Raw genomic sequence first — 23,937 nt, forward strand, 5'->3', positions numbered from 1 at the left:
AAGAAAGCCATGCCTGGTTCTCTTTCTCTGGGGACCCCCTGCCTTATCTGCTGACAAAGTCTTTGGCAGGGTCATGCTCCAGGATGCTTCCTTGCCTCTTCCAGCTTCTGGTGGCTCCAGATGTTCTCAGCTTGTGGCAACACCACTCCAGTCCCTGCCTCTCTCCTTCCTGTGTGTAACTTTGGTGAGAGCCACCTATTCAGTTGTCTCCCTTTTGTTTTGAGCTTCCTGGGATTCTTGCAGCCAACAAAGAGACAATGAAACATTTCCTTGCCTCATGCCAAAGTTACTGCTCCCTCTTTGTCACAGGTTGTGGTGTTGTCCCCTGCCTCCGCCTCCCTGCCCCCCAAATTCCTATGTTGAGTTGTAACCCCCAGTTAGAAAGTGACTGTATTTGTATAGGGTCTTTAAAGAAGTAATTGAGTTCAAGTGAGGTCATTAGGGTGGGCCCTAATCCACTATGATTAGTGTCTTTTTAAGAAGAGATTATGAGGGCTTCCCTGGCAGTCCAGCTGAAACCGTGCCACCCAGATTGGGACTTGAACCCACGTTCTTTTAACTGAGCTCACATACCTGGTCTCAGGACTTAATGAAGGTCAGGCTCTTGATGTCTCATGTAGAAAGAATTCAGTGAGAGACAAAGTGATAGGTAAGAAGTGGATTAATTTAGAGAGAAAGACACTCCACAGACAGAGTGTGGGTCATCTCAGGAGGCAAGAGCAACCCCAGGGTATGGGGGTTGTCAGTCTTTATAGGGGTGGGTAATTTCATAGGCTAATGAGTGGGAGGAATATTCCAGCTATTTTGGGGAAGGGGTGGGGATTTCCAGAAATTGGGCCACCACCCACTTTTTTTTTTTTTTTTTTGCGGTACGCGGGCCTCTCACTGTTGTGGCCTCTCCCGTTGCGGAGCACAGGCTTCGGACATGCAGGCTCAGCGGCCATGGCTTACGGGCCTAGCCGCTCCACAGAATGTGGGATCTTCCAGGACTGGGGCACGAACCCGTGTCCCCTGCATCGGCAGGCGGACTCTCAACCACTGCGCCACCAGGGAAGCCCTCCACCCACTTTTTGACATCATGGTGGGCCTTGGAACTGTCAGGCCGCCTGTGGGTGTGTCATTTAGCTTGCTGATGTGTTACAGTAGCATATACTGAGGCTCAAGGTCTAGTGGAAGTCGACTTGTCTGCCATCTTGGACCTATTTGATTCTAATCAGTTTATGTCATGTCCTCGGGCTGTGTCATTTTTTTTTTTTTTTTTTTTTTTTTTTGTGGTACGCGGGCCTCTCACTGTTGTGGCCTCTCCCGTTGCGGAGCACAGGCTCCGGACGTGCAGGCTCAGCGGCCATGGCTCACGGGCCCAGCCGCTCCGCGGCATGTGGGATCTTCCCGGACCGGGGCACGAACCCGTGTCCCCTGCATCGGCAGGTGGACTCTCAACCACTGCGCCACCAGGGAAGCCCCTGTGTTATTCTTTTAAACGTTGTGCCCTGCTCCCTTGCATCCTGCTCCCTTGCATCCTGCTCCCTTGCCTCCTTCTTGCACTTCCACTGCAGGGGGCATGGGTTCAATCCCTGACTGGGGAACTAAGATCCCACATCCCACATGCCACTCGGTGCGGCCAAAAAAAAAAAGAGAGAGAGAGAGAGAGATTAGGACACAGAAGGAAGACCTTGTGAAGATACAGGGAGAAGGTGGCCATCTACAAACCAAGGAGTGAGGTCTCAGAAGAAACTGACCCTGTGACGCCTTAATCTCAACATTCTGACCTCCAGAATTGTGAGAAATCAATTTCTGTTGTTCAAGCCACCCAGTCTGTGGTACTTTGTTATGGCAACCCTTGCACAGTAATACACATTTCAAGCTGCCTTTGAAAGGAAAATCCCTTGCTGGGGTGCCCAGAAGAGAGAGTGGTGGAAGAAAAGCATGGAAATTTCTACAAAAGGATGAAAACAGAATAAAGAAGCAAACATCTGGCATTTAGGTCAGGTTTGAAAGCCAAATATCCATCAACCTCAGCTCCCTGCCACTCAGCTAGGAAGCAGCAAATGCCCAGGAGAGTTTGTAAAGCAGCGTCACAAAATCAAGTTCCCAGCAACCACACATGCTCTCACGCACATCACTCTTGTGTGAACCCCAACTGCAAGGCTAAGTCTCATGGGAGAGTAACAGCAACCCAACAGGGTGAAAGAAATAGGAAAACTGTAAAAGGCACAAGAATTAAAAGGTATAGCAGTTGGAGGACACTTTGTGTAGGGCGACTAGTTCTCTACGCCTCACTGGCCCTAGTGGTTACTGTTTGAGAACACCATTAGTCATAATGATAGCAAGGTGAAATGGTGTGTGTACACTTGGTCTAAAGAGAGAGGGAAACATGTGATCCATTTTAGAAATAATTTAAAACAGTTTGAGCAGGATGTTTCAATTATATGGTAAAGTCAGTTATCAGGATGAGGCTGCCCTGAGAGTTACCATGGGGCTGACCAAGAGGCCGTCAAGCTCCTCCGAAGCAGGGCTTAATCTCCTCTGCTTACTGCCTTCCAGCAATGCCTACAGCACTGCCCAGCACGTAGGAGGTGCTCAAAACAGTATCTGTTAAATGCACAAATGCTGGGGGAGAGTCTAAGGGCAGAGACGAGGTGGGTGTGAAGGAGAACGGCCAAGATGTATGCCCGGGAGAGCTTTGGGTCTCTACTGGTGGAATGGTGTCTCCTCAAAACTCATGTCCACCTCAGAATGTGACCTTATTTGGAAATAGGGTTTTTGCAGATGCAGTTAGTTAAGATGAGGACATACTAGATTATGGTGGGCCCTAAACTCAATGACTGGTGTTCCCATAAGAAAGCCACATGAAGCACAGACACACGGCAAAGAAGGCCACATGACTGCAGAGGCAGAGATGAGAAGCGTGCAGCATAAGCCAAGGGACGCCAGAGACCACTGGGCATCACGGGAAGCTAGGAGGGGACAAGGAAGGATTCTTCCCCAGAGCCTTTAGAGGGAGGCTGGCTCTGCTGACACCCTTATTTTGGACTTTTAGCCTCCAGAACTGTGAGAGGACAGATTTCTGTTTGTGGTTATTTGTTACCAGGGCCTGAGAGTTGTTTTCGGGGAACACGTAGGAAACCTTGGATTACCATTGTTAAATAACGAAAAGTCAACTGTGTAAATTTTAAAGATTTAATTGGTTTTATTGAGCAGTTCATGAGTCGAGCAGCATCCCATCTAGCAAGTAGAGAGGAGCTCCCAAGGGCTACAGAAAAGAAAAGGTTTTCAAAGGCAAGACGAAGTCTAAGCAAGGAAGATTTATTTCAGGCATACGGAACCTACTTACGGGGGATGGAAGAAGTCTTTGTGGCAGGTTACTTCATCTTCCTTTGGGGCATGGTGACCGATTAGCTCATTGGTGCTGACCAGAAAATTCCTGGTTAAGACTACATTTCTGAGGGAGGGTGAAGCTTCAGTTAGGTTAGTAGTGTGAGCTAGCATAAGTGACTCCATCTGGGGCCTCTGGTTTTCTTTTTAACACCAACCTAATTTTGAAAATGCTCCTACAGAAAGAAAAATATTTAGTTTTTGGGGGTGGTGGGGCACATAATGTTCACATATTTTGAAACAACTTTTTAAAAAAACCAGTAAAACCTATGCAGGTAAGCTCATTGCTGTAACAGACATCCCAAACACAATAAAGTTTATTTACTATAGTAAATAAATAAAATGAGAGTACTTTCAAGATAATTCGAATCAGTTTCCCAGGAGTCCAAGCGTTAGCAAGTTATATCTGCTGCTGTTAGTTAGCTGGCAGGACCCTTCTAGAGGGATATCTAGCAGTCAAGTGAAGAAGCCTTCAGAATATGCATGCCCCTTGACCCAGCAGTTTCTCTTCCTTCAGTTATACTTTAGAATTAAGGTGGCACGCAACTAGATAATTCTCGAGCTGCTAGCATGAGTTAGCGCAGACTGTATCTCCCAAACTTGCCTGCTGGGAATCGCTGGTGAAATCCCTGTAGGGTTTTGTAGGTCTAAGGGAGGAACCGGGGAAGTCTAGGACACGACGCTCGGTGATTCCCAACCCAGAGTACACACTAGGCACCTGGGCAGGTGTTTTTGCTTTCTGTTTGTTAATACCTGGCCACCAGGACCAGGCACTAGCATTTTTGAAGGCTCTCGGGGAACTTCCAATGCACAGCTAAGGCCCAGAATCAGCGCCCTTGGGCAGGCTGCTTAAAAAGTTGTACAACAATTTTGCAAACGAATGTTTATTGTAAACATTTTACGAAAATCATGTTAAAGTAACCGTGTACAAAAGCTCGTGTGCGTATGATTCCATTTCCTCAAATAGGAGTGTAAGACTGGAAATTAACTTTGGTTATGAGAAGTACGTGGTCTTTACAGCTATTAGCACTTAAAAAGGTTTCACCATGAACAGCCAGGTGTGTTATATTAAGAAAACTTGTCAGTTTTTTTTTTTTTTTTTGGCTGCATTGGGTCTTCGTTGTGGCGCTTGGGCTCAGTAGTTGTGGCTCGCGGGCTCTAGAGCGCAGGCTCAGTGGTAGTGGCGCGTGGGCTTAGCTGCTCTACAGCATGAGGTATCTTCCCGGACCAGGGCTCGAACCCAATCCCCCTGCCTTGGCAGGCAGATTCCTAACTACTGTGCCACCAGGGAAGCCCCCAACTTTTCAGATTATAAGATGCATTTTTCCAGACAATAACGTCACTCAAATTTCTAGGGACCTTCTATGCCTGGTACCACCCTCGGGGCGCCTCTGGGATGCTCGCCCATGCGCAGACTGCACCACAGCATTGGGCTGTGGCACCGCGAGACTTCCGCAGCTCCCCCACTTCCGGCTTTTCGCTCCGCCCACTCGGCGTCTCGGGATCCTCTCCCTGGCCCGGCTCCAGCAGCCTCGCTCTGGGTCCGCGCCACAGTCTCCTCTGCGGGCGGTTGGCTTCCCAGCGGGTTTTGTTTGCGACGCTGTCGTGCCACAGCGCGCTTTACGGCCGCGGGGACGGAGCGAGCCGGTGCCAGGGCCCCTCCGGCCCGGAAACAGGACAGGCGGGCGAGGTTGATGCCCGGCGGGGGGGCGAGCGCGGCGTGTGGCCGTCTTCTTACCGCCGCGGAGCAAAGGGGGCCCCGGGAAGCGGCGGGGTCGGTGTCTAGGAGCGGGCCAGGAGGCTCCGGCTCCGGCGGCGGCAGAGGCGGAGCGGGTGGCCCCGGGCCGGGTTGTGGAGGCCCGGGGGGCCCTGCGTGCAGGATGAGCCTGACCCCGAAGGAGCTTTCAAGCCTGCTGAGCATCATCTCGGAGGAGGCGGGCGGCGGCAGCACCTTCGAGGGCCTGTCCACCGCCTTCCACCACTACTTCAGCAAGGCCGACCACTTCCGCCTGGGCTCGGTGCTCGTCATGCTGCTGCAGCAGCCGGACCTGCTGCCCAGCGCGGCGCAGCGCCTCACGGCGCTCTACCTGCTCTGGGAGATGTACCGCACCGAGCCGCTCGCCGCCAACCCCTTCGCCGCCAGCTTCGCGCACCTGCTCAACCCCGCGCCGCCCGCCCGCGGTGGCCAGGAGCCCGACCGGCCGCCGCTCTCAGGTAAGCCCGGGTTCTTCCGCCGGGAGCCCGGTGTGCGGCGCGGAGGGTGAGATCCGGCAGCTGCTGGGCCTTCACCCACACGTGAAATGGATTGTGTCCTTTTGAAATCCTCTCCGCACCCACCCCCCCACCGAGTAGGGACAAGTGGCAGCTTCACGGCACCGAAAATTACTCCCAACAGTACGGGCCGTGAAACCGTGCCGCTTAGTGTTGGGCTTGACGCTGTAGTGCCTCGTGATGCAGTTCGTGCTCGTCAGGCGCGTCTGAGGTGTGTGCAGTTGTAAGTAATGACACACAGGATCTGCCCTCCTACCCCCCGGCTTTAAGTCTCAGGAGTCACCGAGAAGTCGTTCAGAACCCGAGTACGTTGTTGAGCGGAAATGCACATTCCGCAGCGTTTCAGGACTTTACAGCCGCGTTCTTGCTGTTAGGTGTCCTTGGTTAACGCGATGGGGGCAGAGGATAGAAAGTAGTCCCAATTCACGGCCTAGACTAGAAAACGCAAGACTACTGCACATTATGTAAAGTGCATGCTCGTGCACCTTTAGTGAGATCACTGGGTTGGATGCGAGGCCGCTTTTGCTATTTTTGTTTGTTTGTTTGGCTTATAAACAGAAATTTATTTCTCATCGTTCTGGAGGCTGGGAAGTCCAAGGTCAAGGCCCCAGCAGACTGGGTGTCTGGTGAAGGCCTGCTTCCTGGTGTCCTCACATGGTGAAAGGGATGAGGGAGCTCTCTGGGGTCTCTCTTCTCAGGGCACTAATCGCATTTATGAGGGCTGTGATTGGGGGTTAGGATCAACACCTTAGCATTCAGCCTACAGCCCAGGCTTAGCACAGTAATGGCACAATAAAGGATGATTATTTGAACCTGAATTCAACTGAAATTCAAATAGAGCAAAACCCCAAACCATATACTTACGCTATAGTTTAAAAAAAAACAGTTCACTGTCATCTCCTCTACTAGAGGGAATTAAAGCTGGCCTGATAAGTTGCCTGACGGGACCACTAAATGTCTAAATTGGAAATCGACTATATTCTATCCAGTTTAACCCTCTCTGTTAACACGGGAAAACAGAGGTCCAGGGAGTTCGCGAAACTTGCCCAGAGACAGACAACTACTTTTGGGCTGGGCCAAGTGTAAGACCGGGGTTCCTTTCATTAACACCAGCATCTTTTCATTTATGTGGCCTTTCACAGTTTACCAAGCACCTCTCAGCTCCATGACCTCATTTATTGTACTGTATCCATGAGCGTACAGAGGTGGCTTTTGGGAGATTTTTTTGCATCCACATGTAAATGTGTGTGTACATATATATGCACATACGGAAGACACGGCACCACATCTCCCTGTGTCACCCCATGCGGGCCACACCCTGGCAGTCACAAAGCACAAAGAGAAAATGGTCTTCGGTTTGAGAATTCCTGAGTTCCCACTGATGCTTCAATACTAAAGGGCATAGAAGTGTTTACACTTTCAAGAGGAGTAGGAACGTTTTAGGCTGCCCTTTAATGAGTCTTATTTTGAGACAGGATGGCAAGTTTGGCCAACTGCTCTTCATGCGGTTTTTGTAGTAAGTCTTTCAAAGAATGAATGGTGAAGCCAATTCATTTCTCCTCCTGGAATTTGTCCTTCTTCTTTTTCTTTGTTGTGAGGTTATATGTTAAAGGTACGGGCATACAGACATTACAAAAGATAAGGGCTGTCACGTGAGGGAGGAAGTCAGACAATAAATCCAAAGAAACCTGTGGAAATAAAAAATCTGAACTCACGGGCAGGGCGGGAGGCGACACGGTCTTTTCACAGAGCCGTTACACATAATGCAACTGTCCTCAAAAGCAGGAATGAAAAAACTAGCCATTCAGCTGCAGAGCAAAGCTGGGGTCTTGGCTTTAGAGCTTTTTATGTCTTTAGCATTCGGCTGGGCAGCAAGTGCCTTTTCCAGAGTAGGCCAGAGAAGATAAGTCCAGTTTGGTTTTTAAGGCTTGAGTCAGCTCTGTGGCCAGCAGCTCGTGGAGGGACACACCGTCGTGGAAGTACACCCCGTTTCTCCCAGTCCAGTTGTAATGCTTGGGGCCACTGGATGGTGAAGATAACCAGATTTGCTTGTTTGGGGTCTGCTTGTTGATCACATACGTTCCTTGATCTCCACCCAGTTTAATTGTTAAAACACCATTCCCAAAGGAGACATCATAGTCTTCAAGTGTGTAAGGTTTGCCTGCAAGGTCTTCAGAAAACTCTGCTAAGGAATCCAGCGTCTCCTCGGCCAGTTTTTCGTACGTGATATCGTCCAGAAGGCCAGCGTCACCCAGAGTTCCCATTGTCCTCAGATTCATCAGGCAGACGCTCTGCTTTTTGACATTCAGGATCTAGTTGAGGCAGCAGAGGCTCAGACTGGGCTGGCTGCCTGTGCAGGCCCTGGCAGCTGTAGAGCAGGGCGTCCTTCGTTGGCTTTGGGGCCCCGGCGTGGGTCTGGACATAGCCCGGGGGCGCTGAGCCGGGCAGGAGGCTGGCAGCTGCATGGCGCTCCAGCATCCACATCTGTTTGTTTCTTAAACTCAAGAGATGGTTTATGAGACTTGATTTTGGGAGAAGACCTGAAGCCAGGAGAGGAGAAGGGCACAGAGGAGATGGTGATGAGTGATAAGGGTACCTGGAAGACTTGGAGGAGGACAGCGGTAGTGGGCGGAGCAGCTAGTGACCAGGGGGAAACAGTTTGATCTTACAGTCCTTAAGCAGTGAGGAAACAGGCGATTGACCCCTTTAGGTAGGGACTGCTATTCAGGGAGCCAGAAGGTAAAGGCAGCGGATTTTGAGGTAAGGCCAGAGAATTTTTCCTTGCAGGAGAGGGCTTCTGCATTTAAGCTAGTCATTGCTCCTGCTGGCAACTCCTCTGCATCTAAAGCATCTTCTCGTTGATTTCCTGCACTGTCCTTACCTAAGAGGGGCAACCTGTGCATCCCATGAGATGTCTTTAGGGTACAGGTACTGAACCTGGTTTTCAGGAAGTTTGAGAATGCTGAGAAAGTTGCTGCAACGTGTGTGTGTGGCGGGGGGCGGTCAGACCCGCCACCGAGATGGATGGGGCAGTGTGGGATCTGGGTCTGAGAGCCCTTTGAATTCTGTAGGATGGGTTAGGCAAAGGAACCATAACTTATATGATGTCATTCTTTTTTTTTTTTTTTTTTTGCGGTACGCGGGCCTCTCACTGCTGTGGCCTCTCCCATTGCGGAGCACAGGCTCCGAACCCGCAGGCTCAGCGGCCGTGGCTTACGGGCCCAGCCGCTCCGCGGCATGTGGGATCTTCCCGGACCGGGGCACGAACCCACGTCCCCTGCATCGACAGGCGGACTCTCAACCACTGCGCCACCAGGGAAGCCCTATGATGTCATTCTTGAATGCGATGAGTTTAAACCTAGATGTAGGCCATAGACTGCATTGTAAACAGATTTGCCAGGGAAATCCACGGATTGGTTATTTTGCCTCTCTCTGCCTCAATTTCCGTGTCTGAAAATTGCAGATAATAAATTACGAGAAATAAAAGTATTTACAATAAGCTTTACACATTACTATCATTACTAGGTAGGGGTGGTGCTTAAATATACAACAGAGGGAATGTCAAGGTCAAGGCTTATTATACTGTGCGTCAAGGGGAGCATCTAATGGGTATATGTTTTGAAAGTTTTTCAGACGATTCTGCTGCAGAGCCAACGTTGAGAATGTATCTGGAAGGAAGTAGGATGGCTTCCTTGCCATCAGGAAGCTTGCAGTCTGGTTGAAGAGACATAAACGTGATTGTAACCCAGTGTGGTTAAGGGCCGTACTAGATGTCGCATGCACAGCACCTCGTAGCACGGGAACTACAGCCGTGTAGCTGGAGGAACTTTCAGAGGGGGTGATGTTTTTGCTGGATATTGATTAGAGATGGTGGGGAGAGAAGGGTGTGGCCCTGTCACGTATTCTTAAAGAGCTGCACGTATTGGATGTTTTGAAATCAGGAATCAGAGAAGGTGAGAGATTTTGTGCAACGGGAGTATAGAACACGTGGATTGGAGGGGGGTCAGGAGATGGGATTAGGAGAGTGGGTCAGGACCACGTTAGGAAGGTCTTATGAATGGTGCAGGAGTTTGGGTTTAATTCTGTGTAAACAGAATTAAAAATCTGTGAGCAGATTTGTACCTAGAAATATAACTCAGTGGTAAGTGGGCGTGTGAACTGTGGGCGGTGAGTGGGTAGGAGTCCAAGCTGGGAGCTGGAACAGGGGTCTGGCCATGGTGCTGCGGTACGATGGACGCCGCCGGGTAAGCAGGTGGCTCTGGGATGAAAGGGAAGCATCAGTGTCCAGCACTCTGGGATTTGTAGCCATGCTGTGGACCGAAACAGGTGTGTGAAGTGTATTTGCAGAGCTAGTGATTGCTTCCTTGTCTCTTTAACTTTTACACAGTTGCTGGTAGCAGTAGAGAAGAAAAGCATTTCTGAGCACTGTAGTTTGTTTTACTTGTTTTTGCCTGCATATGTAAGCCTTTGCAGGAATTGAAGCATGTTAGAAAACAAAGTTGGTTTTTTTGTTTTGTTTTGTTTTGGCTGTGCCGTGCGGCTTGCGGGATCTTAGTCCCCCTACCACCAGGGATCAAACCCGGGCCCCGGCAGTGAGAGCGCCAAGTCCTAACCACTGGACTGCCAGAGAATCCCCCAAATCAAAGTTCTTAATAGTTACAAAAGCCTTAAGTTTCATTGCCACAAATCATAGAATTTCAGTTGACATACAGTTAATCTAGAGATTATTTGAAGTATAAGGGAGGATGTGTGTAGGGTACATGCAAATACTACACCATTTTATATAAGGGACCCAAGCATCCTTGGATTTTAGTATTCCCAGGGTGTCCTGGAACCAGTCCTCCTCAGGGACACTATTTAATTACATTTTGATGAGTGTATCTATTTGGTTAAATGAATCTTCAATTGTAAGTTTGTCTTTAAAGGTACATGAGTTGAGGTGACAAGTAGCAAATGCTAATTCTACCAGACTCAAGATAATTTTTAAAAATAACCGTTAGAGAAACTGTTGTGCGTTTTTTTGTTTACAGGATTTTTACCTCCTATAACTCCACCAGAAAAGTTTTTTCTTTCCCAGCTGATGCTGGCACCTCCACGGGAACTCTTCAAAAAGACACCGCGACAGATTGCCTTGATGGACGTCGGAAACATGGGCCAGTCTGTGGACATTAGCGGGCTTCAGCTAGCCCTGGCTGGTAAGGAGGCATCCCGCTCAGGCATCTTTGTGTGCTGGCATTAGGCCTGTTTTCTTGAGGTACTTCATTTACATGAAGGTCTTTGTAACTGTACTAAAAAGTTAGTATTTTCTGTGAAAAACATAGCTTCAGTACTGGATCCTTGCTATTATGGGATATAAATTTCATTTTGAGTTTTCACTTGAATTGATTGCTTTTCCAGTTTAAGAAGAATGCTGAGTAAAACTTGGTCCGTTTAAAATTTTCCTGATGTCATTTCTACTCAAAGCGATGTATAAATTCAATGCAATTCTTATCAAAATCCCAACAATGTGTTTTGCAGAAATAGAAAATTCATATGGAATCTCAAGGGACCCAGAATAGCTGAAACAGTGTCATCTCGGCACCTTTATCGAAAATCGTTTGAATATATATATATGGGAAGGTTTATTTCTGGGCTCTCTATTCTACGTCATTGGTCTGTTTGTCTTTTGTGTTTAATTTTTATTTATTTATTTATTTGGCTGCATTGGGTCTTTGTTGCTGCACGTGGGCTGTCTCTGGTTGCGGCCAGTGGGGGCTACTTTTTGTTGCAGGTGTGTGGGCTTCTCATTGCGGTGGCTTCTCTTCATTGCGGAGCATGGTCTCTAGGCATGCGGGCTTCAGTAGTTGTGGCGTGTGGGCTCAGTAGTTGTAGCTCGCTGGCTGTAGAACACAAGCTTAGTAATTGTGGCACACAGGCTTAGTTGCTCTGCGGCATGTGGGATCTTCCCGGACCAGGGCTCAAACCCGTGTCCCCTGCATTGGCAGGCGGATTCTTTTTGTGTGTGTGTGGTACGCGGGCCTCTCACTGTTGTGGCCTCTCCCGTTGCGGAGCACAGGCTCCGGACGCTCAGTCTCAGCGGCCATGGCTCACGGGCCCAGCCGCTCCGCGGCATGTAGGATCTTCCTGGACCGGGGCACGAAACCGTGTCCCCTGCATCGGCAGGCGGACTCTCAACCACTGCGCCACCAGGGAAGCCCGGTCTATCTGTCCTTATTCTAGTACCACCCTTTCGATTAGGGTGGCTTTTTTTTCCCTTTCATGTAAAAAGGGTTTTATTTGCAGGGGAGCAGGACACTAATCCAAGTCATACAGTAGCTTTTGTGAAACTGAGAGGTGTGAGACCTCCACCCTGTTCTGTTTCAAGATTATTTGGGCACCTTCTGTTACACGTGTAAGCAAATGAATGGGTGGTCTTGAAGCAAACTCGTGTTGTGATAGAAAATAACGAGACCTTGAACAGGGTGGTCAGGGAGAGCCTCTCCATATAAGGATAAAGAAGAGCAGCTTTTGCTAACCTGCTCTAAGCAAAAGTGCAGATGCATGGGTCTCATCACCTGAGAGCAATTCATTAGGGAAATTCTAATCTGTAGCCAGATTTGTGAACCCTCGACCTTGTAATTAAGGGAGCTGCAGGGTTAATTTGACAGTGCAACATCCTTAGATTTCATGCCCTGTGACATTTGGCATCTTATATAAGGTGACATCTAATCTTCTCTTTCCTTGGGGCATTCTGAATCTTACTTACTTACTTACAAATTTATTTAATTAATTAGTTTATTTATTTATTAAATTTTTGGCTGCATTGTGTCTTCGTTGCTGTGCGCAGGCTTTCTCTAGTTGCAGCGAGCGGGGGCTACTCTTGGTTGCAGTGTGCGGGCTCCTCATTGCAATCGCTTCTCTTGTTGCGGCGAGCGGGGGCTACTCTTGGTTGCGGTGTGTGGGCTTCTCACTGCAGTGGCTTCTCCTATTGCGGAGCACAGGCTCCAGGCACGCAGGCTTCAGTAGTTGTGGCTCGCGGGCTCCTGAGCGCAGGCTTAGCAGTTGTGGCGCACGGGCTTAGTTGCTCTGTGGCACGTGGGATCCACCCAGACCAGGGCTTGAACCCGTGTCCCCCGCATTGGCATGCGGATTCCCAACCACTGCGCCACCAAGGAAGCCCTGAACCTTTTTTTTTTTTTTTAAGTATTTATTTATTTATTTATTTAAGTATTTATTTATTTATTTAAGTATTTATTTATTTAAGTATTTATTTATTTATTTATTTATTTATTTATTTATTTATTTATTTATGGCTGTGTTGGGTCTTCGTTTCTGTGCAAGGGCTTTCTCTAGTTGTGGCAAGTGGGGGCCACTCTTCATCGCGGTGCACGGGCCTGTCACTGTCACGGCCTCTCTTGTTGCGGAGCACAGGCTCCAGACACGCATGCTCAGTAATTGTGGCTCATGGGCCCAGGTGCTCCGCAGCATGTGGGATCTTCCCAGACCAGGGCTCGAACCCGTGTCCCCTGCATTGGCAGGCAGATTCTCAACCACTGTGCCAACAGGGAAGCCCTGAACCTTATTTTTAAACTACTAAATATTAACAATGTAACAATGGTTATTTTCTGAAACTAAGAAAACTCTTTTTCAGACTTTTAATATTGAAGGTACACAAAAGTACTTGTTAGTTACTAGTGCCAGATGCAATGTATTAACAGAAATAAAATAATTATTTTCTTAACCAAAGATAGTATGAAAACTGGTGCCGAGGTGATGGGCAATTTCAGTCACCTTACCTTTAGAAGTGACGTATATTCTGAGATTTCTAGCTTTGTATTCAATAATGTAAGAATCAGATCTAATTTCCTTTTCAACTTGTGATGACTTGAATCAGCCCATGAGAAAGTTTTAAAGTACATCAAGCTCAGGGACTTCCCTGGTGGTGCAGCGCTTCACAACTCCTGAAGCCCATGCGCCTAGGGCCCATGCTCCACAACAAGAGAAGCCACCACAATGAGATGCCCGCACACCGCAATGAAGAGTAGCCCCCGCTTGCTGCAACTAGGGAAAACCTGAGCACAGCAACTAGGGAAAACCTGGGCACAGAGACTTTCTGGTTTTCTGAAACATCATGTTGTTTTTGTTGATACTTCGTGAATTTTTAAATAAATAAATAAATTTATAAAGTACATCAAGCTCAGAAAGGAATATGTGACTAGAGTTAGGATTGAGAGGCTTGGCACAGTGGCTAAGCTGGCTGTCCCCTAGAGCTGTTTGCTGTCCTCTGCCCAGGCTGAAGATGTCTTAATCATTTTCACAAGTGCTTAAGAAAAAAAGGGAAGTACACCTATCTTCTCTGGAGCTAGCCACACAGATCATCTGTACGGAGGCTGGCCTAAAATTCAGATGTCTTTACAGTGGGATCCAGGGACCAAAGGTGTACTTATGGATGATGCAGTTGCATTTTCCTAACTTTAAGAAAACAAGCAGACAAGTTAAACATCAGTAACCACAAGGGGCAGTTATAACTACAGTGTGTGTGCAATAGTATCTTGTTTTAACAGATTTTCCCCTGGTTCCTAATTGGATTGAATATCTTTTCAGATGTTTAATTTATTTGTTTTTATTTTTGGCTGTGTTGGGTCTTCGTTGCTGCACATTGGCTTTCTCTAGTTGCATCGAGCTGGGGCTTCTCTTGTTGCAGAGTACAGGCTATAGAGCACAGGCTCAGTAGTTATGGCACACAGGCTTAGTTGCTTCGCGGTACGTGGGATCTTCCTGGGCCAGGGATCGAACCATGTCCCCTGCATTGACAGGCAGATTCGTAACCACTGTGCCACCAGGGAAGCCTCAAGCTTTTTAAAAATAAAACACTTGTTGAAGTCATTAGCCCATTTGTTCCTATTTTTTAAAAATCGATAATATATCCTCAATCTGGCCCTTTGTTTATGTGTTGTAGATAACTTTCTCCATTTAGTAGCTTCTCTTTTCACTCTCCTTGTGGTGCCCTCAATTTTGAAATGTTTCCTATTTTAATCTATTTCAGAACGCCAGTCTGAATTGCCAACTCAAAGTAAGGCCAGCTTCCCTAGCATTCTCAGTGACCCAGACCCGGATTCTTCTAATTCTGGATTTGACAGCTCCGTTGCCTCTCAGATCACGGAAGCTTTAGTCAGTGGACCAAAGCCACCTATTGAAAGTAGGTATATCTAATTTGATGTTCTTGGTTTTATGTTATCAGCGTCCCCCTGAGACTTTCTGGTTTTCTGAAACATCATGTTGTTTTTGTTGATACTTCATTAATTTTTAAAAATTTATTTTATTGAAGTACAGTTGATTTACAATGTTGTGTTAATTTCTGCTGTACAGCAGAGTGATTCAGTTATACGTGTGTGTGTGTATATATATATATATATATATATGTACATTCTTTTTCATATTCTTTTCCATTGTGGTTTTTCACAGGATATTAAATATTGTTCCCTGTGCTTTACAGTAGGACCTTGTGGTTTATCCATTCTCTATATAATAGTTTGCATCTGCTAATCCCAAACTCCCAATCCATCCCTCCCCAATCCCCTCTTCCCCTTGGCAACCACAAGTCTGTTCTCTATGTCTGTGAGTCTGTTTCTGTTTCATAGATAAGTTCATTTGTGTCACATTTTAGACTCCACATATAAGTGATATGATATTTGTCTTTCTCTGACTTTATATAGTATAATAATCTCTAGGTGCATCCATATTGCTGCAAATGTCATTATTTAGTAATATTCCATTGTATAAATATACCACATCTTCTTTATTGTTTCACCTGGCGGTGGACATTTACCTTGTTTCCATGTCTTGCCTATTGTGAATAGTGCTGCTGTGAACATAGGGGTGCATGTATCTTACAGTTTTGTCTGGATATATGCACAGGAGTGGGATTGCTGGATCAGACAGTAACTCTGGAACCTCCATACTGTTTTCTATAGTGGCTGCACCAATTTACATTCCCGTCCATAATGTAGGAGGGTTCTCTTTTCTCCACACCCTCTCCAGCATGTTATTTGTAGTTTTTTGTTTGTTTGTTTGTTTTTTGTGGTATGCAGGCCTCTCACTGTTGTGGCCTCTCCCGTTGTGGAGCACAGGCTCTGGACGCGCAGGCTCAGCGGCCATGGCTCACGGGCCTAGCCGCTCCACGGCATTTGGGATCTTCCCGGACTGGGGCACGAACCTGTGTCCCCTGCATCGGCAGGCGGACTCTCAACCACTGTGCCACCAGGGAAGCCCTGTTGATTTTTTAATGATGGCCATTCTGACCAGTGTGAGGTGGTACCTCATTGAAGTTTTAATTTGATTTGCATTTCTCTAATAATTAGCAATGCTGAGCATCTTTTCATGTGCCTGTTGGTGATCTGTATGTCTTCTTTGAAGAAATGTCTGTTTAGGTCTGCTCATTTTTTGATTGGGTTGTTTGTTTTTTTTCTGTTGTTGAGTTGTATGAGCTGTTTGTATATTTTGGAAATTAAACCCTTGTTGGTCGTACCATTTGCACATGTTTTCTCCCAGTCTGTAGGTTGTCTTTTCATTTTGTTTATGGTTTCCTTTGCTGTATAAAAGCTTGTAAGTTTGATTAGGTCCTATTTGTTTACTTTTGCTTTTATTTCTATTGCCTGGGAGACTGACCTAAGAAAACATTGGTAGGATTTATGTCAGAGAATGTTAAACATGAATTTAGTGAGAAACTTCCTAGTATAGTGTCTGGAACATAGTAGAGATGCTCAATAAAAGTTAGTTTCTTGGGCTTCCCTGGTGGTGCAGTGGTTAAGAATCCGCCTGCCAGTGCAGGGGACACAGGTTCAAGGCCTGGTCTGGGAAGATCCCACATGCCGCGGAGCAACTAAGCCCATGCGCCACAACTACTGAACCTGCGCTCTAGAGCCCACAAGTCACAACTACTGAGCCTGCGCACCTAGAGCCTGTGCTCCATAACAAGAGAAGCCACTGCAATAAGAAGCCCGCGCACCACAACGAAGAGTAGACCCTGCTCACCGCAACTAGAGAAAGCCTGCACGGCAACGAAGACCCAATGCAGCCAAAAATAAATTAATTTTTAAAACTTTAAAAAGTTAGTTTCTTTTTTAATAAAAATACCAAGTTTTTGGGAATTCCCTGGTGGTCCAGTGGCTTCCACTGCAGGGGGTGCAGGTTCCATCCCTGGTCAGGGAACTAAGATCCCACATGATGTATGATGCAGCCGAAAAAATCCCAAGTTTTTTTAATTACATACCTATCATCAGAATATCTAAGGATATAAAGTCTCTGATTTTACTGAAATGAGTTTATTTTTGTAGCTTATTACCTTTTTGTTTCCTACTTCATTAATCTTATCATTCTCCATTGAAGTTTTACTTACCTTATAGCTCTTAATTTACTTTAATTCAAAGAAAACTATTGAACTTGAAATAATAGAGCAGCATTTTTAATTTTTTTAAATTAATTTATTTATTTTTGGCTGTGTTGGGTCTTTGTTGCTGCGCGTGGGCTTTCTCTAGTTGCAGCGAGTGGGGGCGACTCTTCGTTGCGGTGCACGCACTTATTGCAGTGGCTTCTCGTTGCAGAGCATGGGCGCCAGGCACGTGGCATCAGTTGCTCCACAGCATGTGGGATCTTCCTGGACTAGGGCTTGAACCTGTGTCCCCTGCATTGGCAGGTGATTCTTAACCACTGTGCCACCAGGGAAGTCCTGCATTTTTTGGTTTTATACGATTGTGTGGTTTTAATGATGAAAGCATGCTTTCTGCTTAGGGATAAGAACATGTTCTCCAGACTATAGTGTCACCTTGAGTTTAAAACTTACACTGTGACTTTTAATGCCATTTACAGTAGGTCTTTGGAATAAGTAAGTCTCAGCTAGTCACAGTGTGTGAGAAGGTCCGAGGCACAGTTGGATTGTATTTAATACTTGCTCGGGCACATCTTTGACTTGAATGGGCCACTGGAAAGGTGTGTAAGAAGCAAATCAATCAGATATTAGGTCTGAGGCTAGCTGAACACCAGGCATCCTTACCTCATGGGAGCTTTCTCTTTATCACATAGGTATAATAACTTCTCGTGAAATGTTTAAAACTTTCTTTTTGTAAATGGGCTGCAGAGATTCATGTGCTAGTTCTGGTGATATATGTGAAGAGATGGTGTAGTTTAAGATAAAGGGATGATTCTTAGCCAGACACAGACATTTTCAGTAATCTAGGGGACCTAGTAATCTCAAATTTGGCCGGGGCTCGGTCCATGAGAGGAGTTAACCATCTTAGACCCTATGTGGGAACCAAAGTGAGGGGTGAAATTTGCTGATAAGTCCCAGACAGCATTTATTTTAGTGGGTTTATAACTTAGGGATCAATCTTGTTTTGTCAAATAGTTGAGGTATTAAATTGAGTCACTTCACTATTCTGTTGTATTTTTACTGTTTTAAGAAAATGATGTAGCATTTGTGAATTTAGGGGTTTACGAACGTCTCCAGATTCACTTGAGAATGTCAATAGTCAACCATACCTTTCCCCTGCCATTTCATCTCCACATAATTTGCTACTTCAGGGTTATAAGATGCAAAAACAAAACCAGTACACATCATATGGCCTCTGAATAACATAGTACTGAGAATAGGATGAGAGAGATCAATTAGTGTTTTATTTTTCCCACCCAGACTTACCCATGGAGTAAGTTGTGTCCTTGTGCGATTGAGTGGTGGTCGTGCTTGAACTAGGACTTGTCGGGTGGTGGTAATGTTTTCCTCTCCTCCCCCAAAAGAGATAGATTTGGTCTCTGACATAATAATGTTATGTCAGTGTTTCATTTTCTTGTGTTCTGAATAAAACCCTGCCTTTACGTCATTTCTGCTTCTGATTTTCAAGTCAGAGTGTTGCTGTGTTGTCCTTATTAAGAGAGGTGTTGCTGCACTTCCCTGAGCAAGTCTGTGAGGTTTATACAGGCGTGTCGCAGGGTCAGCCGAGTGACAGAAGCAGTCAGACACGCTACTTTGATTACAGGCCATTTCCGGCCGGAGTTTATCCGTCCACCACCTCCGCTCCACGTGTGTGAGGATGAGCTGGCTTGGCTCAATCCAACCGAGCCCGACCACGCGATTCAGTGGGACAAGTCAATGTGTGTGAAGAACAGCACTGGCGTGGAGATCAAGCGAATAATGGCCAAAGCCTTCAAAAGCCCCTTATCTTCTCCTCAACAGACACAGGTATATATTTATTGTAAACATGTTCCTGTATGTAATTCACCAGGTGTTTTCGTTTTTCATAAAGTGATAAATGACCAGTAACATGATGTTGGCCGCATGAGCCAGCAGTAGGCGGCGTGGTCTCTGAAGCTCTGTTCTGCCCTCCCACTCGGCTCACTTCACTCCGGCAGGGCACGAAGTTTGGTGCCTGAAAACCTAGCGACTTCTGTTTGGGACCAGTTTGACTCTGGGGTGTAGGATGGCGCTCACTCCTGCTCTGCGCTGCTGGGCACTTTATGTACACTGTTACTAAGCTGGACAGGACTCCAGGAGGGTAAGCGGAATCATTAACATTTAACCAGGAAGGTAAACTAGCAGCCATCACACAGCTGGTTAACGGTGGATTCAAAATAGCGCCCCCGCACCCAACGTGATACTTCCCTCGGGGGAAAGGCCGGACACCGTGGGCGGTTCTGGTTGGACTTTATTCTTGAGTTAGCACACTTTCACATTAGAGCCTGCCAGGAGATACATCTCCAACGTAGTTCATTTTGCTTACCAGGCCATCATGAAACAGTACATGTGTATATACAAGGAGACAGGGGAAGGAGCACAGAACATTTAGAAGAATGTTCCAATTTGGCAGAAGAAATTGTCTTTGAGGACACCTATTTGAGAGCGAGTGTGCCGTGTGCCGTGTGCCGGCAGACAGACCCTCCCCCCTCCCCGTCCCCCTCTCAGGCATCTGTTCCCCTGGGCGCTGGGTGGGGCTTTGGTTCCTGATGTTCCCTGGTGATCTCTGTGGTCTGTGCTTTTCAGGAGTACTAGTCGGTAAGATTATTTTTAACAAATGACAGGGAAAAACCTACAAAGGACTTAAGGATGATACTGTTAAAATCCAGACAATATTGTATCCAAACAATACTGATTCTGGTTTAATGCCCAGGATGCATTAGTGTCGTTTGTAAACTGTTGTGAAGGTGCCTGATTTTAATATCTGACAATTCAAATGTAAATTTTAAAATATCAAAGAATGATGATCATGGATTTGAAGGAAGACATTTATAAAGTTGGTTCAGCGCAGATACTATAACTTTTCTTTATAAAATACTTGTTTTTTTGTATGCATGCAGGAAAGAGAATTTCTGATTTGATTCAGGAACCTCTCTTTTTCTCTTTCTAAAAACTTGATTATATTTAGCTCCTTGGAGAGTTGGAAAAGGACCCCAAACTCGTTTATCATATTGGCCTCACTCCAGCCAAGCTTCCTGACCTAGTCGAAAACAACCCTCTGGTCGCTATAGAAATGTTGCTGAAGTTAATGCAGTCAAGCCAGATCACTGAGTATTTTTCGGTTCTGGTCAATATGGACATGTCATTACATTCAATGGAAGTTGTAAACCGGTAAGTTTCTATACGCGATCATATGCGGACAGGGGTGTGTAATGTAGATCCGGATTAAATGACTAGAAGGGAAAAACCAGCAACAATTTTTTTTTTCCCTGATACTGTCAGTCTGAGAAAACCCATTAAATCAATAATCTGAGCCTTAGTGACTGCATGTGAATTTAGCACCCACTAGCAAGAACTTGGAGAGTATTTCAAGTATTTAGCACTAGTAGCAGCATCAGTGAAACTTGATTGCTAAAATTTATTTCCTGCATATGGCTGTATATTCTTTACACAAATTACAGATACTACATTATTTCTCGTTAGTGACTAACAGCTGTATCAGTATGGGTCTAGGAGCTGAGAAAATTCTGGGAATGCCTTCCTAGAATTCGTTGTGTGCACTGTTCTCTGAACCTTCCTTTGATTTGGCCTCCTTGCTCCGTTGTCATCAACTGTCCGGGAAACAATACATTCCCTTCTCAATGTGCTCTGAATAGTGGTTTCTCACTTTGTTATTTTGCTTACAAATATGTTTTAGGTAAGTTACAAATTCCATAGGCTTGGGGGGTTAGCTTGGGAGCCTACTGTTGATTAAGCTGTCTGTGGATAGTGTAGCCATATGTGCAGGCTTGCCTGATGTGGTCCCAGTTTAGGCTTCTCATCCTCAGCTCCCCTCCATGTGGCGTCCCGTTCTGGGGGCTAAATTGTATAGTTTTTCTGCTTATGGGGAGGTCCATTCTGAGTGCTAGGCAACTGCACTTCAATTACAGCACATCTTTTGAACACTCACTCGTTTGTAAGTTGGGGATTAATTGTTTTTTTAACCTACTTAAAGCTGTACTAAAGAATATGTCCTGGGAATCCCTGGAGGTCCGGTGGTTAGCACTCTGCACTTTCACTGCCAAGGGCCCGGGTTCCATCCCTGGTGGGGGACTAAGATCTTGCAAACCACACGGTGTAGCCAAAAAAAAAAAAACCCCAAACAAAATAAACCACAATGAAGTTAATCAGCTGGTGGGAAAAGCCTGGCTGGAAGCCGAGGGATCCCAAGTGTGTGTGTAGGAGAGAGCAGGTTTGTGGGAGGGAAACACGAGGTATTCACCTTTTACTTTCTGTGCCGGCAAAACCGGCTGGCCGCTTGCTGACCTGCGGCTTCATTTCTGCGCCCTCATCCAGGCCTTTGGCCTTTCCCCGTTGCTGAGACTCACTCCTCTTTGGGGGCTGCCTTCTGCTCAGGGCCTCTGGGCCAACCATGCTCTAAGTGCCCACTTACTGTCTAAACCAGCTGTTAGGCACTTAGGCATGAAATTCCTATTTCGCCCTCCCCCCCACCCCTTAAACATTTCACAGAATCCTTTGGAAAATACCAGCCACCCCTTGAAGACTCTAGACCAAGGTGCCTTCTGCTACCTTCCAGCCAGGTCTTTCCCACCGAGCTGGTCCCTGATTCCACAATTCGTTCAGATTATCTACTTAGTTGGAAGGAACGCCACTTCTCTCCTTGGGTTTCGATTTAAGTCGTTTGCCCTGTTGCTGACTTTTCCCGAGTCGTTCACTTACATCACTCTTAGTGCAAACGCCACATGTTAGCACTTAGTTATACATTGTGCTGTTCAGTTACTACCACGCCTTTCTTCACATGCGTTCCTCGCGTAGCACTTGTGTGTAATCAGGTTAGTAAGCGTTACTTACGTGGACAGACTAACTGCCCGGGTTGTTAGAGCTTGGATGATAACTATGAATTCTGATTCAGCCAAGAGCACACAGGGACATGCTGCTCAATGCATATTGCATGTGTAAATGCTAAGTGTAGACCTAAGAAAAGGAAGTGTCACTTATGGCGGGGGGGGCGGGGCTCCGAGGTTTACTTGCATAAACTTACTTAAAACAGTTAACTGGATCATATATCAGGATTTTTCATTAAATTACCAAAGGAAATTTTACATTTTATGGTGAACGGTGTTTTAAAATGTTATTAGCAAATAAAATTAACAGCCCTTTCTAACTTTATGAAACAGACTAACTACAGCTGTTGATCTACCTCCTGAATTTATTCACCTTTATATATCAAATTGCATTTCTACCTGTGAACAAATTAAGGATAAATATATGCAGGTAAGTAATAGAAATTTTTGTATATATATATATATAGTATATATATATATTTGTAAATTTTTTTTATAAATACCTGCCCAGAAAACACACAGTAAAATTTCTTTTTCAGAATCGTCTGGTGCGTCTCGTGTGTGTCTTTCTCCAGTCCTTGATCCGTAACAAAATCATCAACGTGCAGGACTTGTTTATAGAAGTGCAGGCCTTCTGTATTGAGTTCAGCAGGATACGAGAAGCTGCAGGCCTCTTCCGGTTGTTGAAGACCTTGGACACTGGGGAGACACCTTCTGAGACCAAGATGTCCAAGTGATACCTCGTCGGGACCACCTGTTCATCGCTGAGCTATGCTGTGCTTTTCATTTTTAAAACTGTTCAGACCCTGAGTGATTGCTTGGCTTAATGCGTATAAACACCACTTTATCCACTTAAAGCAAAGTTTTGCTTTCCTGGATGACTTTTTCTTTTAGATGAATTTTTGGTAAGAACTTGGACGAATGTGTCTTGTAGGTGTCTTGCTGATGATTATCCACTGGGGACATCATCCCAAACGAAGTCACTGCACAAAGTCGATGAGGTCTTCAGCACTGAAGAGCAAGGTGCCTGTTTTTGCTTAAGATGTAAGTCACGGGCTTCAGATAAGGCAAGAATACCGTTTTCCTGAGGTTCCAACGTTGAAAGTTTCTAGTGAGAGTAAACTGAAGACACTCTTAAGAACCTGCCTTACTGCCCCTGAGGTCTTGAATCATCATCACGTGACGGTATTCTGACCCTTGAACTTCTCACTGGGTGCAGTGTGAGCCTCGGACACCCGTGTACCTTATCCTTTCTTGTCATGGGGACCTAAGAGACAACAGCGGGCTGCCTACAGACGTGGGAATTCTTAGAAACCTATTTTCCGAGACTGTAACAGCTGGTAGTTTTCTGGGCCTTCTCTCCTGTTAACAGTCTAAGAGCGTCGGTACTTGAGGAGGAAGGACGGCACCGGGGGCCGTGCTGCGCGGCTGCTCGCCGAGTGGGCTTTGTGCCCTTCCCGTGGCGTCCTGTGGGCTGTTTAACCCCTCATTTAACTCTGGACAGCAGTGCCTTACATTAAAGTTTTCTATGAACTCATTATTATCTGATGTATTTTTCACTCGAAGACATCATGAAAAACTCCCCATCTGCTGAGGTACTTTCAAAGCATATTCTTCGTAGGAACAGGAATCGCCTTCCAATCCAACCCTTAGCAAAAGTTAAAGGATGCCAAGCCGAGAGGTTTTAAGATGAGTACAAATTCCCACCTTGTAATATTGGCAAAACAGTACTCTTAGATTTATGAGAAATTTTAGCTTAGTTATTATGCAGGGCAGGGATTTATAAATATATTTGCTTCAAGGAAATAAGGACCCAAACTGGTATAACAGGTGCACCTTCAGACATCTAAACCTTCAGACATCTAAATGATGGCAACAGTTGACTTCTCTCAACACCTAATGGCTGGCATCACCGTTTTGCATGTTAGCACTGGGCAAAGAAACAGTTCATTATTCAGATACTCTCTGGAATGGCAAAGTTTCAACTGCGCTTTGCCGCAAGCCTCCCAACCTCAGGCTCCA

The 23,937-nt window shown here is 46.1% G+C and overlaps 1 protein-coding gene and 1 pseudogene across 2 annotated transcripts; one reads left to right on the forward strand and one right to left on the reverse strand.

Moving 5' to 3' along the window:
- Positions 1–5,069: 5,069 nt before the first annotated feature.
- CNOT11 (CCR4-NOT transcription complex subunit 11) lies at positions 5,070–23,452 on the forward strand (the record flags this gene model as incomplete). The annotated part of the gene is made up of 7 exons (XM_079721206.1): positions 5,070–5,589; positions 10,677–10,841; positions 14,672–14,824; positions 18,657–18,859; positions 20,040–20,242; positions 22,249–22,345; positions 22,455–23,452. 7 exons carry the CDS (start codon positions 5,070–5,072, stop codon positions 22,650–22,652), a joined length of 1,539 nt encoding a protein of 512 aa, XP_079577332.1. The 3' UTR covers positions 22,653–23,452.
- On the reverse strand, positions 7,500–8,130 carry LOC307064464 (frataxin, mitochondrial-like; annotated as a pseudogene). The gene has a single exon. The product of its transcript is annotated as a frataxin, mitochondrial-like (transcript).
- Positions 23,453–23,937: the final 485 nt, after the last annotated feature.

The sequence above is a fragment of the Hyperoodon ampullatus genome (assembly GCF_949752795.1).
Source record: "Hyperoodon ampullatus genome assembly, chromosome: 15".
Lineage (NCBI taxonomy): Eukaryota > Metazoa > Chordata > Mammalia > Artiodactyla > Ziphiidae > Hyperoodon > Hyperoodon ampullatus.